At 51.7% G+C, this 11,473-nt stretch overlaps 2 protein-coding genes across 5 annotated transcripts; one reads left to right on the forward strand and one right to left on the reverse strand.

The window, feature by feature from the left end:
- The first annotated feature begins 1,193 nt into the window (after window positions 1-1,193).
- Window positions 1,194-6,398, forward strand: LOC122387875 (mediator of RNA polymerase II transcription subunit 30-like). Of its 4 annotated transcripts, none has more exons than XM_043378489.1 (6): window positions 1,194-1,235; window positions 3,073-3,816; window positions 4,729-4,979; window positions 5,350-5,508; window positions 5,642-5,743; window positions 6,052-6,398. In XM_043378489.1, exons 2-6 carry the CDS (start codon window positions 3,141-3,143, stop codon window positions 6,151-6,153), a joined length of 1,290 nt encoding a protein of 429 aa, XP_043234424.1. In that variant the 5' UTR covers window positions 1,194-1,235; window positions 3,073-3,140; the 3' UTR covers window positions 6,154-6,398. The 4 variants fall into 4 exon arrangements, with proteins under 4 accessions (XP_043234424.1, XP_043234425.1, XP_043234423.1 ...); XM_043378490.1 differs by having other exon boundaries at window positions 1,212-1,244; XM_043378488.1 differs by having other exon boundaries at window positions 1,222-1,880.
- Window positions 6,392-11,311, reverse strand: LOC122387884 (testin-like). The gene is made up of 10 exons (XM_043378503.1): window positions 11,094-11,311; window positions 10,687-10,826; window positions 10,337-10,410; window positions 9,950-10,107; window positions 9,035-9,143; window positions 8,526-8,790; window positions 8,107-8,257; window positions 7,469-7,889; window positions 6,929-7,192; window positions 6,392-6,766 (listed from the first exon to the last, which is right to left on the reverse strand). The coding sequence occupies exons 1-10, from the start codon at window positions 11,309-11,311 to the stop codon at window positions 6,578-6,580; spliced, it is 1,989 nt and encodes a 662-aa protein (XP_043234438.1). The 3' UTR covers window positions 6,392-6,577.
- Window positions 11,312-11,473: the final 162 nt, after the last annotated feature.

Below are 11,473 nucleotides of genomic sequence, written 5' to 3' on the forward strand. Positions count from 1 at the left end.
TAGCAGAACTGACCGGAATATAAGCAGAATGCAACGGTTTGAATCGTTAATTTGTTGAAACGATTGTTCTCTGAGACCACTGTGTAACTTTTGACCTGAGAATCACCAATTATAACGACAATGGTGGAAGCAGTAGGCACTAGGTAGAGTGTAGGCAGCACTATATAGTTGGCACACTTACGCAAGCACACGACTTACGCAGTGGACATCTGCATCATGCATGTTAAGGTTTACTGGGAAGAGTGAGAAATTAGTCAGAATATAAATGACTAAGGAAAATAGGCGATATTTCCAATTGAGCTGGGGCGGAGAGGGGGAGGGGACGTATGGTCATCTATGCCAATAATTCATTCTCGTTATGCAGCTGTGTAAAGGGCGTCCGTTTTTTTGGGTGAGGCCTTCCCCATTGGCCATTTCCAAGCTAAATCGTGGTGGAGACTCGGAGAGAGTCTGGAGACCTCAGCCTCGGTAGTCGGTACCCTGCGGGCTGCGCGCTGCGCCACCTTGCGAAACATAAAGCAGCAGTCCTGACATCTACAGGCGCTACTTTTCATGAAAGCGCGGATGTGTTCGCGCTTATGCGAAGAAAATTCTTCCGAGTATGGTTGATAATGAGATTAATTGTTGTCATTTATTTATTTATTAATTCATTGGCAAAAGTACCCTAATAAATCGGTAAAGTAGCTTAAACTGTATCGTTTTTCCTTGGGAAAAAATGACGAACTCATCCTAAGACATCCAGATTATTGGATGCGTTCGTCAGTTGTAAGTAGTTCAGATTTTTGGAAAAATTTGTTTGTGGAAAATCATAATATTTCAAAGATATGCCTATTTTGAATAATTTATGCATATATCTGCATTGAAAAATGATTGTAAAGCAAAATGCCAAAAGATTATTGTCAATTTATTTTCTCAAATCACAATTTACGAACGCACAAAACTCCAGCTTTTAATTTAGTGCGTGTGCGAATTGCGGCCAAGAAAAAAGATTTAAACTGTCTTTATTCCTCTTAAAACAATGAAGGATGAATGAGGAAAATGCTGTTTTGAACAATTGTATATTTATTTTTTCTCAAATAAGCAAAAGTACAAAATTTTCAACTATTATTACATTTGCTCTCACAAAACTCATCACTTTTAAGCATGACGTCATGTCAACCAAACTTACTAGCGCCATCTCTGGAGAGCATCTTTCGAAACCTCCAGACGATAGAGAGAGCCGTAAATTTGTGGTGGTGTGTGTGGTAGATACTCTGAAATTGATTGGATATTTTGAAATGAAATGATATAGTTTAGTTATATTTTCATTTTGAACCTGTATCTAGCTAGATTATCACTGCAATAAGGGAAGGTGACTTGTAATCCTCAATTGCTATCGCCTTCATATTTCAATTTGAATTCCCTATTTCTAACCTTTAATTCAAGCATTCCCATATTGTCACTCATCGATATTCAGAAAATGAAAATGAGGATATTTGGCATTCCTGATGGGGCTTCATTCCCGAATATATTATGGTGGCTGCTCAGTGTGTGACTACAGTAACGCTTTCTCTAATTCAGACAATTTTGCACCACTTTGAAAACAAATAAAGTTACCTAACACAAAAGTGAAAAGAGCCAGGCACTGCTTAGTCAGTGAAGTGCAATAATCCAGTAATACATACAATATCAATATTAATGTAAAACATTTTTGACAAGCTTCCATTGTAGCTTATTTATGCACAAGTCGCCACTCGCAACAGGGCTGGCAGGCCCTCCTGGGCCTGCCTGGCACCCAGACTGCTGGTGGGGTGGCACCTATCAAATATAAATACTTACCAAGAATTGGCTTTTCTAAGTGATCATTCCCCTACCTACATATTCAAAAGCTGCAAATAATCGTAAGAGCTTCCAGTGGTCTTGTCAAAATAGGACTCATTATATTGTCCCTGTTCTGTTTCAACTTTCATCTGGGCACAATTGTGTTGGATGAGAGACTTGCAAGCCCTCTAACATTTTAATGGACCAGAGCTTCTGCTGCCAACCACATTTCTGCCTGTTCCATGCTGTTTGCTTTTTCATACCATCTGCTTTTATTTTCCTGCTACATGTTTTTGAGGGCTTCTGGTGCTAGGATAAACAACTGAACTGTTTGATGACATGACATTATTAGTCAATACCAGTACTGTAGGTCAGGTCAGTTAAGGTTAGGCTAGGACCTTGGCCTAACAAATGCAGAATTTTGTGAGACTTTTAAGTTTCACCTGGGAAATTCACAGATGAGGCTGTTAGGCCTTGATTCTGCCAACGTTGCTCTGTGATTTTAAAGTAAATATTTGGATTGGAAAGAAACAAGGAATGAAACATTAATTGAAATGTATTTTTCTTCCTTGATGGTGGCAAAGTCATGCCTTATTCATGGCTGGATGATGGGCCACTTAACACAGCTAGGCTAACATCATCTGTTAGCTTTTCTTAGACTTGATGTACCTACCTATTGATCTTGATTCGCCTAGAAACCAGAGAAGTTGTTTGTCCAATGTTCCAAGTGCCCAACCAAACTGCTACCTATTTATACCAACTGAACATTTTCTATTCTGATTAAGGAGCAGTCAGGTCATGCATCTGGTGATTGGTATAAGGCTTGGCTGGAGATATAGTGTTTATTTTTGAAAGGCTACCTCTTATCATGCTACATGCTACATTTTTTTACCCAAACACCCCTCTCTCAACTTTGTTTTGTGGAATTAGCTGTTTGGTGTCAGGCTATTTCGAATTTCATTTGCTGTTGCTGCATGGTTATCAGCCAAGGAAATCTGAGGCTGTGTAAAAAATCCTCTTGTCAAGTATATTTTTGTGTCACTTGTTGAACATTTTTTGTGTGTAAAATCATTTAATCATGCTGTATTATCCTCCTTCATATAGAAGCAAAAATCTATGCAATTCAGTTTTTTAAATAGCTCAACTGTTGAATGGATATCTGATTGACCAAGCTGGTTCTTTGCTGATTCAAATTATCAATTCTTATTTTGAAACAGAATGAAAAGTGTATGTAAAACCATTGATCATTGCTGCTTGTGCTGCTCCCTGCAGGTCAGATCCTCCATCACAGGTCACTCGGTTCTCAGTGATTAGTACCAGACACCGGATAGCCTGCAGCGATGGCCGGTCAGTTCCCGGGCATGGGCGGCGGCGGCATCAGCCAGAACAACTCGTACATGATGCAGCAGCAGCAGCAGCCGGCGGCGCCGCAGCCGGGCGGTGTGGGCGCCTTCACCAGCCAGCCGGGCGAGGGCGGCTCGTTCGGCGGCCAGGTGACCTCGTACTCTGGCTACCCGAGCAGCCAGCCGGGCCTGTCGCAGGCCGGGCCCGGCGGCTACCCCAACCCGCCGGCCTACTCGCAGTCGGGCGGCGGCGGCGGCGCCTACAGCCTGGCCTCGTCGTACATGAGCAGCTCGTACGGCGCCCAGTCGCCGGTCTACTCACAGTCGGTGGCGGCCGCGCGGCCCCAGATGAGCGTCTCGCCGGCGGGGTTCCCGGGACCGGCCGGCCCGTACCAGCACCACTACCAGCAGGCCGGCTTCCAGCAGCAGCAACAGCAGCAGCAGCCACAGCAGCAGGGCGGCTTCGCGCCGATGCAGGGCTTCCCGAGTCCGCAGCCCCAGTTCAGTCAGTCGATGCAGCAGCATCAGATGCAGGCGCAGTTCGCCATGCAGCAGCAGCAGCAGCAACAGCAACAACAACAACAGCAACAGCAGCAGCAGCAGGGGCAGCAGGCGTACTCGGCGCTACACCAGCAGCAGGCCAGCCTGCCCACGCAGACCATGATGACCTCCGGTAACCATCTCACCCGAGCCCTGCCTGTTTGTCACCTGCATCGGGCTGTTTCCGTATCGTCCACTGCACGGGGATATTAACGTGCACTGCCTGCCTGACACAACGCTGGTGCGAGGGCCGATGCATGTCTGTGTGCGCTACCCTGTGGTTGTTGCCCATCACTGACCCATCGCATGTGACCTGATGTTTCCGTTCTTTGTGGTATTGGTTCGACACGGGCTTTTGTGAGCTGAAACTCCCCTAACGGGCGGTCAAATCGCATACCCCTCCAGGACTTCCTTGCTCCGTGTTGTCTGCCTGTTTGATGTGACCTCGCCACTGTGATATGACGCCTGCTCTGCCATTGGCACGCCTTATGTGTATAATCCGCATCACCAACGTCTGACCCCTCGTCTTCAGCGTGCCCGCCACTGCACTGTGACCTCTGGGTGATACGGTGGCTGGCTTCCGGCTGTGCTGGCACGGGTGACCTCACGGTATGAAGGCGTTGTTCACCCGCACTCTTGTCATGCATTGGTATGGCTATATTGCGCTGATTGCATGCTGTTCTCGCATTGCTGCACATTGCCATGTGTTGTGGTCAGGTAATGATGCTTTGATTGGCCCGATTTCCAATGTAGCTTATGAATTACAATCTTAGGTCTACTGTTCATGTATTAGAAGTTCTATATGTAACTTTGTTCGTTTCCTCTGTAATTATACTCTTCTTTTGTCCAGTCACATCTTCATTTAAATTTGTTTTCGTCGGACATTCTACGTAATGTGCGATAGAGATTTGTAATAATGCCGTCTTATGAGTTATGCACTATCCAGCTATTGTCATAACTGCACACCCCAAGCCGTGATGTCCGTGATATAGGTACCTGTCGTTTGTGCCGTGTGCTGACACCGTATTACTTGCCGTCGTCGCAGCGGCCGGCGGCTCCATCTCCATGAGTCAGCAGCAGGCCGTGGTACCGACCGCCACACCGACACAGGCGCAGGTGTCTGTTATGACCTCACAGCAGCAGCAGCAGCAGCAACAAGTACAGCAGCAGCAAACACAGCAACAGCAGCAGCAGCGGGACTACAACGTGGCGACGCTGTGCCGCTACGCGCAGGAGCACCTTCTGGAGCTGGTCAGCCGCTGCCAGGAGCTCTTCAATGTCCTCAAAATGCATCAGGTACTGACGTGTGAATGGATTCGGGCGCGGAGTCGGCTCTTAGGATGTGTCTGGCAGTAACTTGCATTGACTGTGCAGTGTTCAATGTTCATGATACGCATCAACAGTGTATTTTTCACACTCCAAATATTAATTCACAAATAGTTGCTTCTAAGTATTAATAGTTGTTTCATTAGCTGGTTGTTCATAATGAATTGTGTGGTGTTCAGAATATCGATTTCGGTAAGCACGTCGAACAACTACTTCAAATACCGCTGTTTACACCTTTGTTCTTCATGGACACTGGACAGTGTATCCGTCCGTGACGCCATCCTCCCTGTCCATTATCCAACTCCCGGCTCCGTCCCTGACCACCAACCGTCTCCCACAGCCGCCCAACGGCACGCCTCAGGGGATGACCAACAGTGCCGACAAGCAGAACAAAATCAAACAGCTGCTCGAGTACATCCGCGTCCAGTTTCGGCGACTGCGCGTCTACCACGAGCGCATCTCAGAGTGCTGCGCCAGCTTCGAGTTCACGCCCGTTGAGGTGAGTTGAGCGCCTCTGCTGGTCTTAGTGCTAAGGCAGGGGGAGAGACTGTGTGAATTTGCTACAAGACTGTCAGGTTATTTGCCGGAGTGTTGCTGAATGCTGGCCAATGACGGTCTGTTTGGCGTCGCAGGGCCTGATTCCGTACAAGGACGAGCCGGACAGCAAGCTGGAGGACAAGAAACAGTCGGAGCTGTGCCGCCAGGCCACCGAGGAGTATAATGAGATGAAGGAGGTGAGAGCGAGACCACTGATAGACGGGGAAGGTGATCATTTGTCAGTAAAATGCAGAAGTTGCACCTCTATAAGCGCGTTAACATGCGTTAAGTATTTATAGTCACCGTGGTGTTAAGGTGGTGTTAAGTACGATTAATGGTGGTTCATGTTTCAGTTCTATTCTTTCACATACCAAAACTCGCATTGTCTGTTGAGGTTTCCTCACCAACCGCGGTCTGACTTCGCCCCCAGCTTGACATACACCACACCCTCCTCCCAGTCTTCCCACCCGTTGCTGTAACACCCAACACCGCCTCCTATTCACAGCACGTGCAGCTGCGCAGCCGCTACCTGAAGGAAGTAATCGACCAGCTGCGCAACATCGTGTGGGACGTCAACACCATGCTGGCCATGCGACATCCCACCTAGGACTTCGTCAGGTTCTCCAGCTGAGTGGACTGCCAGACGGTCGCGTTAATCGGCCATGTTATCAGCGCCAAGCGGAGATCTCTCTCCCGTATCATCCTTGCCCGCTGTTACAAGCTAATTTCAGCGTGTTGCGGTGGATATCCTTTCAAAAGGGGCATGGTCATCTGTTACATTTTGTATGCCATGTATTTGTACAAGTGACTGCATATATGAATACACATGTTCATCGCATACGTGATACAGCACGCATTGTTTTACATAAAAAATAAGTTTCGTGTAGCGAGAAATAAGGACCAATGCAGGACGAACACATTGGGCGAAGCATGCTTGGTTTCAACGCTCTATCGGACACACGCACACACTGAACACAACATAATGACATTACCTACGCCGCGCTAAGATCCACCGCCGGCGTCCGTCAGCCTCAGAACGACTGTGCGCAGGCGTCGCTACAGAACACCTTGTTACTAGCACAGATGAAGGGCGCACTGACCAGGCCGGCGCGACACGTGTAGCAGTGAAAACACTCGGCGGTGGCGTGCCAGAACAGCTCGTCGCCCAGGCTGATCCGCTGGTCGGAGGGCGCGATACCTCGGGAACAGGTCACACATACCTGGGAGAGGAGACACGATTCATGTCAGAAATAACATGTGCGTATGTAAGCAGAAGACGAGCAAAGAAGTTTCGGACATTACTAATTAAGCGAATGAGCTTTGTACTCCGTCTTCGGTGCTGTCAGTATAAGATGATACCGAAGAATTGCTTTTATCCGTACCTTTCCGTAGTGCTGTCGGTAGCAGTCGAGGCAGTGCGGCCGTTCCCCTCTCAGCACGTATTGCTGGCCGGCCAGCGGCTGACAGCAGGCCGCGCAGCAAAAGTGCCGCGTGTGCCAGTGCTGGCCACCGGCCTCCGTGTACTGCTGGGAGAAGATCAGCTCGTCGCAGGCGGGACACCGACTCAGTCGCTGCCGCTCAGCGTAGTGGCGGCCGCAGAACACCTGGCCAGACTTGTAGAAGTAGATCAGGTCCACCAGCAACTCCTGAGGCGTGCGGACGGTGTAAGGCGGGTTAGCTAGTGGCGCGTTTGATTGGTGTACAAACACATTTGCCAACGGCACAGCAGACGGCTGGGCAACGGGCAGCGTGGGCAAAGGTTCTCAGGGTTGAAAGCCCCAAAGCTTTTACCCATCCCCTTTGGGGCTCGTCGAAGACATGAGATTAGTAAAGGCTCCTATCACTTGTAACAAGCCCTGGGGTCATTTTATCCTTTTGTCGTGCCCAGCTGTTTTCTTTTCGCAACCTGTTCGTGTCCTCACCTGGCAGGTGGCGCAAACAAAACACTGCGGATGCCAGCACTTGTTGGCGCCGGCCCGCTCGGCAAACACGGCTACATCGCCGGGCTGCATGGCGGCGCGGCAGTGGTGGCAGCACCAGCGCCGGCGCGTGTCCCAGGCCGGTCGGTCGGGCGGCGCCGCCAGCGCCGGGGCCGAGCCGCCGGCCGCCGCCAGGCTGGGACTGGAGGCGGCCGCCGGCCGGCCCACCGAGCGGGAGCGGCGGGCACTGACCGGCCGCACCGAGCCCTCGGGCGCCGGCGGCACGCTCTGCAGACCGCGGAACGGCTGGTCGCCGGTGATTGTGACCGGCGCGCGGCACAGACCGCCGCTGGTGCCGCCCATACTGCGGAACGGAGCGCGCGGCGACGGCGACGGAGAGCGGTGAATCGAGGAGCTCGGCCACCTGGTCAGGGACGAGGCAGGGTGAGTGAGTAGTCGGCGAGGGGCAAGAAGCGAGGGATAGGTAACTAATTCTGGCAACCTCTACAGGTTCTAATCTCTAAGGACCGAATGTGCTGTAATGTTAATTACACGCACAGCAACTCGAGCTCCGTCTTGTACCCACATATTTTGTGAGCGACTCCATTCACCCGCCGACTCGTGCAAAGAATGAGACTGACCTGACCGATTCCGGCTCTGCCGTGAAACTCCCGGAGAAATGAAGACTAGGACCGGGCCCGGCCGAGTCCTGCGGTCCCTGTGGCGATGGCGGAGGCTCCTGGGGACCCCACTGGGCTGTCGACGGCAGAAGACCAGCGGCTATACCGCCGTCTGAAAAAAAAAACGAAAACCAAAACGCTCCGATATCTGACGGACTAACGAGGATCGAGTGAATATGCTAGCCGAGAAGTGACTATATAGCTACTCGACTACAATAGTTACACTTGACAAGTACTCGATCGATGGCTGTAAACAGCCGGCTTGGGACTAATGGAACTCACAAACGGATGGCACCAACGCAAAAAACGGACAAACTAATGGAACTAGATACAAACGGATGAATTATCTAGCTCAAGCCCGCATCGGACTCAACACTTACTGGACACCCGTCTGCGCTGTTGCTGCTGCTGCTGCCACTGCTGCTGCGGCGACTGCTGCCACTGCTGCTGCTGCTGCTGTGGTTGCTGCGGTGCCCACTGCTGCTGGGACTGCCAGTTCTGCTGCCGCTGCTGCTGCTGTGTTGACGGCTGTCCACTCACCATACTGGCGAAGTAGGTGGGCTCGCCGCCCTGGAGAAGCGGCTGGCAGACAGAGGCGGGCGAACCGCCGCGCCACTGAGCCGCTCCGGCCGACGGCGGACTCCACTGCAGGGGAACATGGCGAAGTGCTAGATCGACACCCGGAGGGCCCGTACGCGAAACTCTAACCTTAATCAGAGGACTAATTTAAGCCTGCGGACGCTACACTTACATGAATTAGATAAAATTCGAAATAACGTATACTTTGAAACTCTTTGAACACTTCTACTTTGTCTCAGAGTCACGAGCATCATGCTCCCATCTGTGTCATGACTATTGATACTTTTATCTTCCAGCGTGCGGTACTCACTGCGTTATTCGGCATGAAGCCGCGCTGGTACGGCCCGTTAGGAGGAAACTCGCAGACGATGCCCTGGCCAACGGCGTTCTGTCTGACATCTTGCACGTAGGACTGCATCCTGCGATGAACACATGCTCAAATCACAGCAAAGAAGTTTGCGAATGACGCAGGCGGCAATGAGAGTCGGCTTGATTTCTTAATTTAAGTAGAACGTGTTCTGACACACAAGACACTTTTCATAGCTGAACTTCAAATAAAGCCCAGATGACTGACCTAAATGTCCTTGACTTTCCCTCTCGAGCCCCCTCTGACATCTGGATACACCATTTTGCTCCCATAACCGTAAACTAGCCTTTGACCATTCCCACTACACCCTCCGTCTCCAGAATGTTCAAAAGTCTTGCCCATTGCGCTTCGCCCTCCGGCTGACTTTTTACCCAACAAGTTGGCTAATGAGCCACCTCACGCCCTCTCAATGACCTTATGTTCTCTGCCACACTCCCGCCATATGATACCACGGGACAACGTTCTGGTTCTTGAGCCCATTAATTGATCTTTGAGCTTTCTGACAAAACTCTGGACCCCCGTCGGATCTTCAACAGATCTCTTAGCCCTTTGACCCATTGGCACTTTGGTGGACACCGGTCTGGGACTGACACCGGATGAGGTCGAGGTCCCTAGACTGACCTCCGGGCCCCTCCCACTGACCTCAGCTCCCCCTCCCCCACTGATCTCAGCTCCCTCCCACTGACCTCTGGGCCTCCGGTCCGCCGGCCTGGAGATGCCACCGCCTGAGGTCGAGGTCCCTAGACTGACCTCTGGGACCCTTCAATTCAACTCACCTCTGGGCCTCCGGTCCGCCGGCCTGGAGGTGCCACCGACTGAGGTCAGGTCCTTGAACTGACCTGGGACTATCCAACTGACCTCTGGGCCTCCGGTCCGCCACCCTGGAGATGCCACCGGCTGAGGTCGAGGTCCTGCGGAGGTAGCTGGGTCTGCAGACTACGCTGACGGAGTACGGCGCCGCTGGTACCGCGTACCGGTACCCGCCCGGGCGGCAGGTAACTCAGGTACCGCTCCGCCTGCGGACGGAAACACACAGCATTACATCGGGTCAGTTTGGCTGGGTCAAAGCAGTTGAACAGCAGTCACTAGGCCAAGACACGGTCACAGAAGTTGACAACCGCTGACATTATCAAGACAGGGCAAGAAGTCAGCTGAACAGTACATCACCATTCACCAGGTCAGGGTAGAGTCAGTTAAGACCACTGACCAGGACCACTAACTAGAGGGTAGGGTCAGTGTACTCACCAGGTCAGGGGTCACGCCGGGCGGCACCCACTCCAGCTGGGTCGGCTCCGAGGACACGCCGCCGTACCGTCCGCCTGTAAACGAGTTGAGATCAGTTCGCGTCAACGTCCGGCACGGGTGAATTCAGGCCACTTTAGTTACTCTAAGAGCTGAGCTGGATTATAGCAGACACAAAGCGCATACAGGCAACACAGTACAGCACAACTTCGAATTATCGACAACCATGTCATATTTTCAAAACCCGTCTAACGTTCATACATACGTCTCATGTGACATGAATGGACCTTTCATCCAAGATGACCTGAACTGACCTAAGGAAGTTCTGTCCTCTAACTTCCCTGACCACTCACCGCGACTGTTGACGGCCGTGTAGGGGTGCGGCGGCGGCCGTCCCGAGTCCAGCAGCTGCCTGGCCTGAGCTGCTCCGGCCGTCTCGTCCTGGTGGACGCCGTGCTCCGCGGCGCTGCAGCTGCAGTGGCGACAGGCCTTCCTCCACAAAACACGGCGTGGGTCAGTCAGAGTCAGCACATACGGCTGATTGAGTGAAATGTTACAGTCATGCCGAGTCGTAGCTAGAAAAAGCCTTATACGTAGATCGTCCTAACCTCCGCTGGCGCACTCCACTAAGAGTTGCTTCCGTAGCTCCATCATAACTACAAAAATGTTTCTGATACGCATTCCAAACTATGACAAATTGCATTAGCAGAGGAGGCAACTTTAATTCAGCCATCTGTATCCTGTCAGGCCGGTCTCTTACCTCCAGTAGTGCAGGTCGAAGCCGGGACAAACGGGTCCACACCGGAGGCAGGGTGCACCCTGTCCCAGTTCATGGCAGAGTCTTGGCGGTCCGCCGCCGCCAGCCGAGCGCTGGGTCAGGACGGCGGCGCCGGCCGGCGCTCCCTGCTGGTACAGCGCGGCGCTGCTGGTCCGGCCGGGTCCGGCCACACTGGGCCAGCTGCCCAAAGAGCTCAGCATCGCGCCGGCGCCGGCTGCTGGAAGGCGCTCAGCTGGCCGAAGTCAGGGCATGCTGTCCGAAGTCGGTGAAGTCACATTGCATGGCTTAGCGATACAGGGAAATACGCAGGCTAGTTTCAATTGCAGCAATTAGAAGATTAAATTGAAAATAAGTGCACCGCT

This window comes from Amphibalanus amphitrite, unplaced genomic scaffold (assembly GCF_019059575.1).
Source record: "Amphibalanus amphitrite isolate SeventyFive unplaced genomic scaffold, NRLGWU_Aamphi_draft 000301F_arrow, whole genome shotgun sequence".
NCBI classification, from domain to species: Eukaryota; Metazoa; Arthropoda; class Thecostraca; order Balanomorpha; family Balanidae; genus Amphibalanus; species Amphibalanus amphitrite.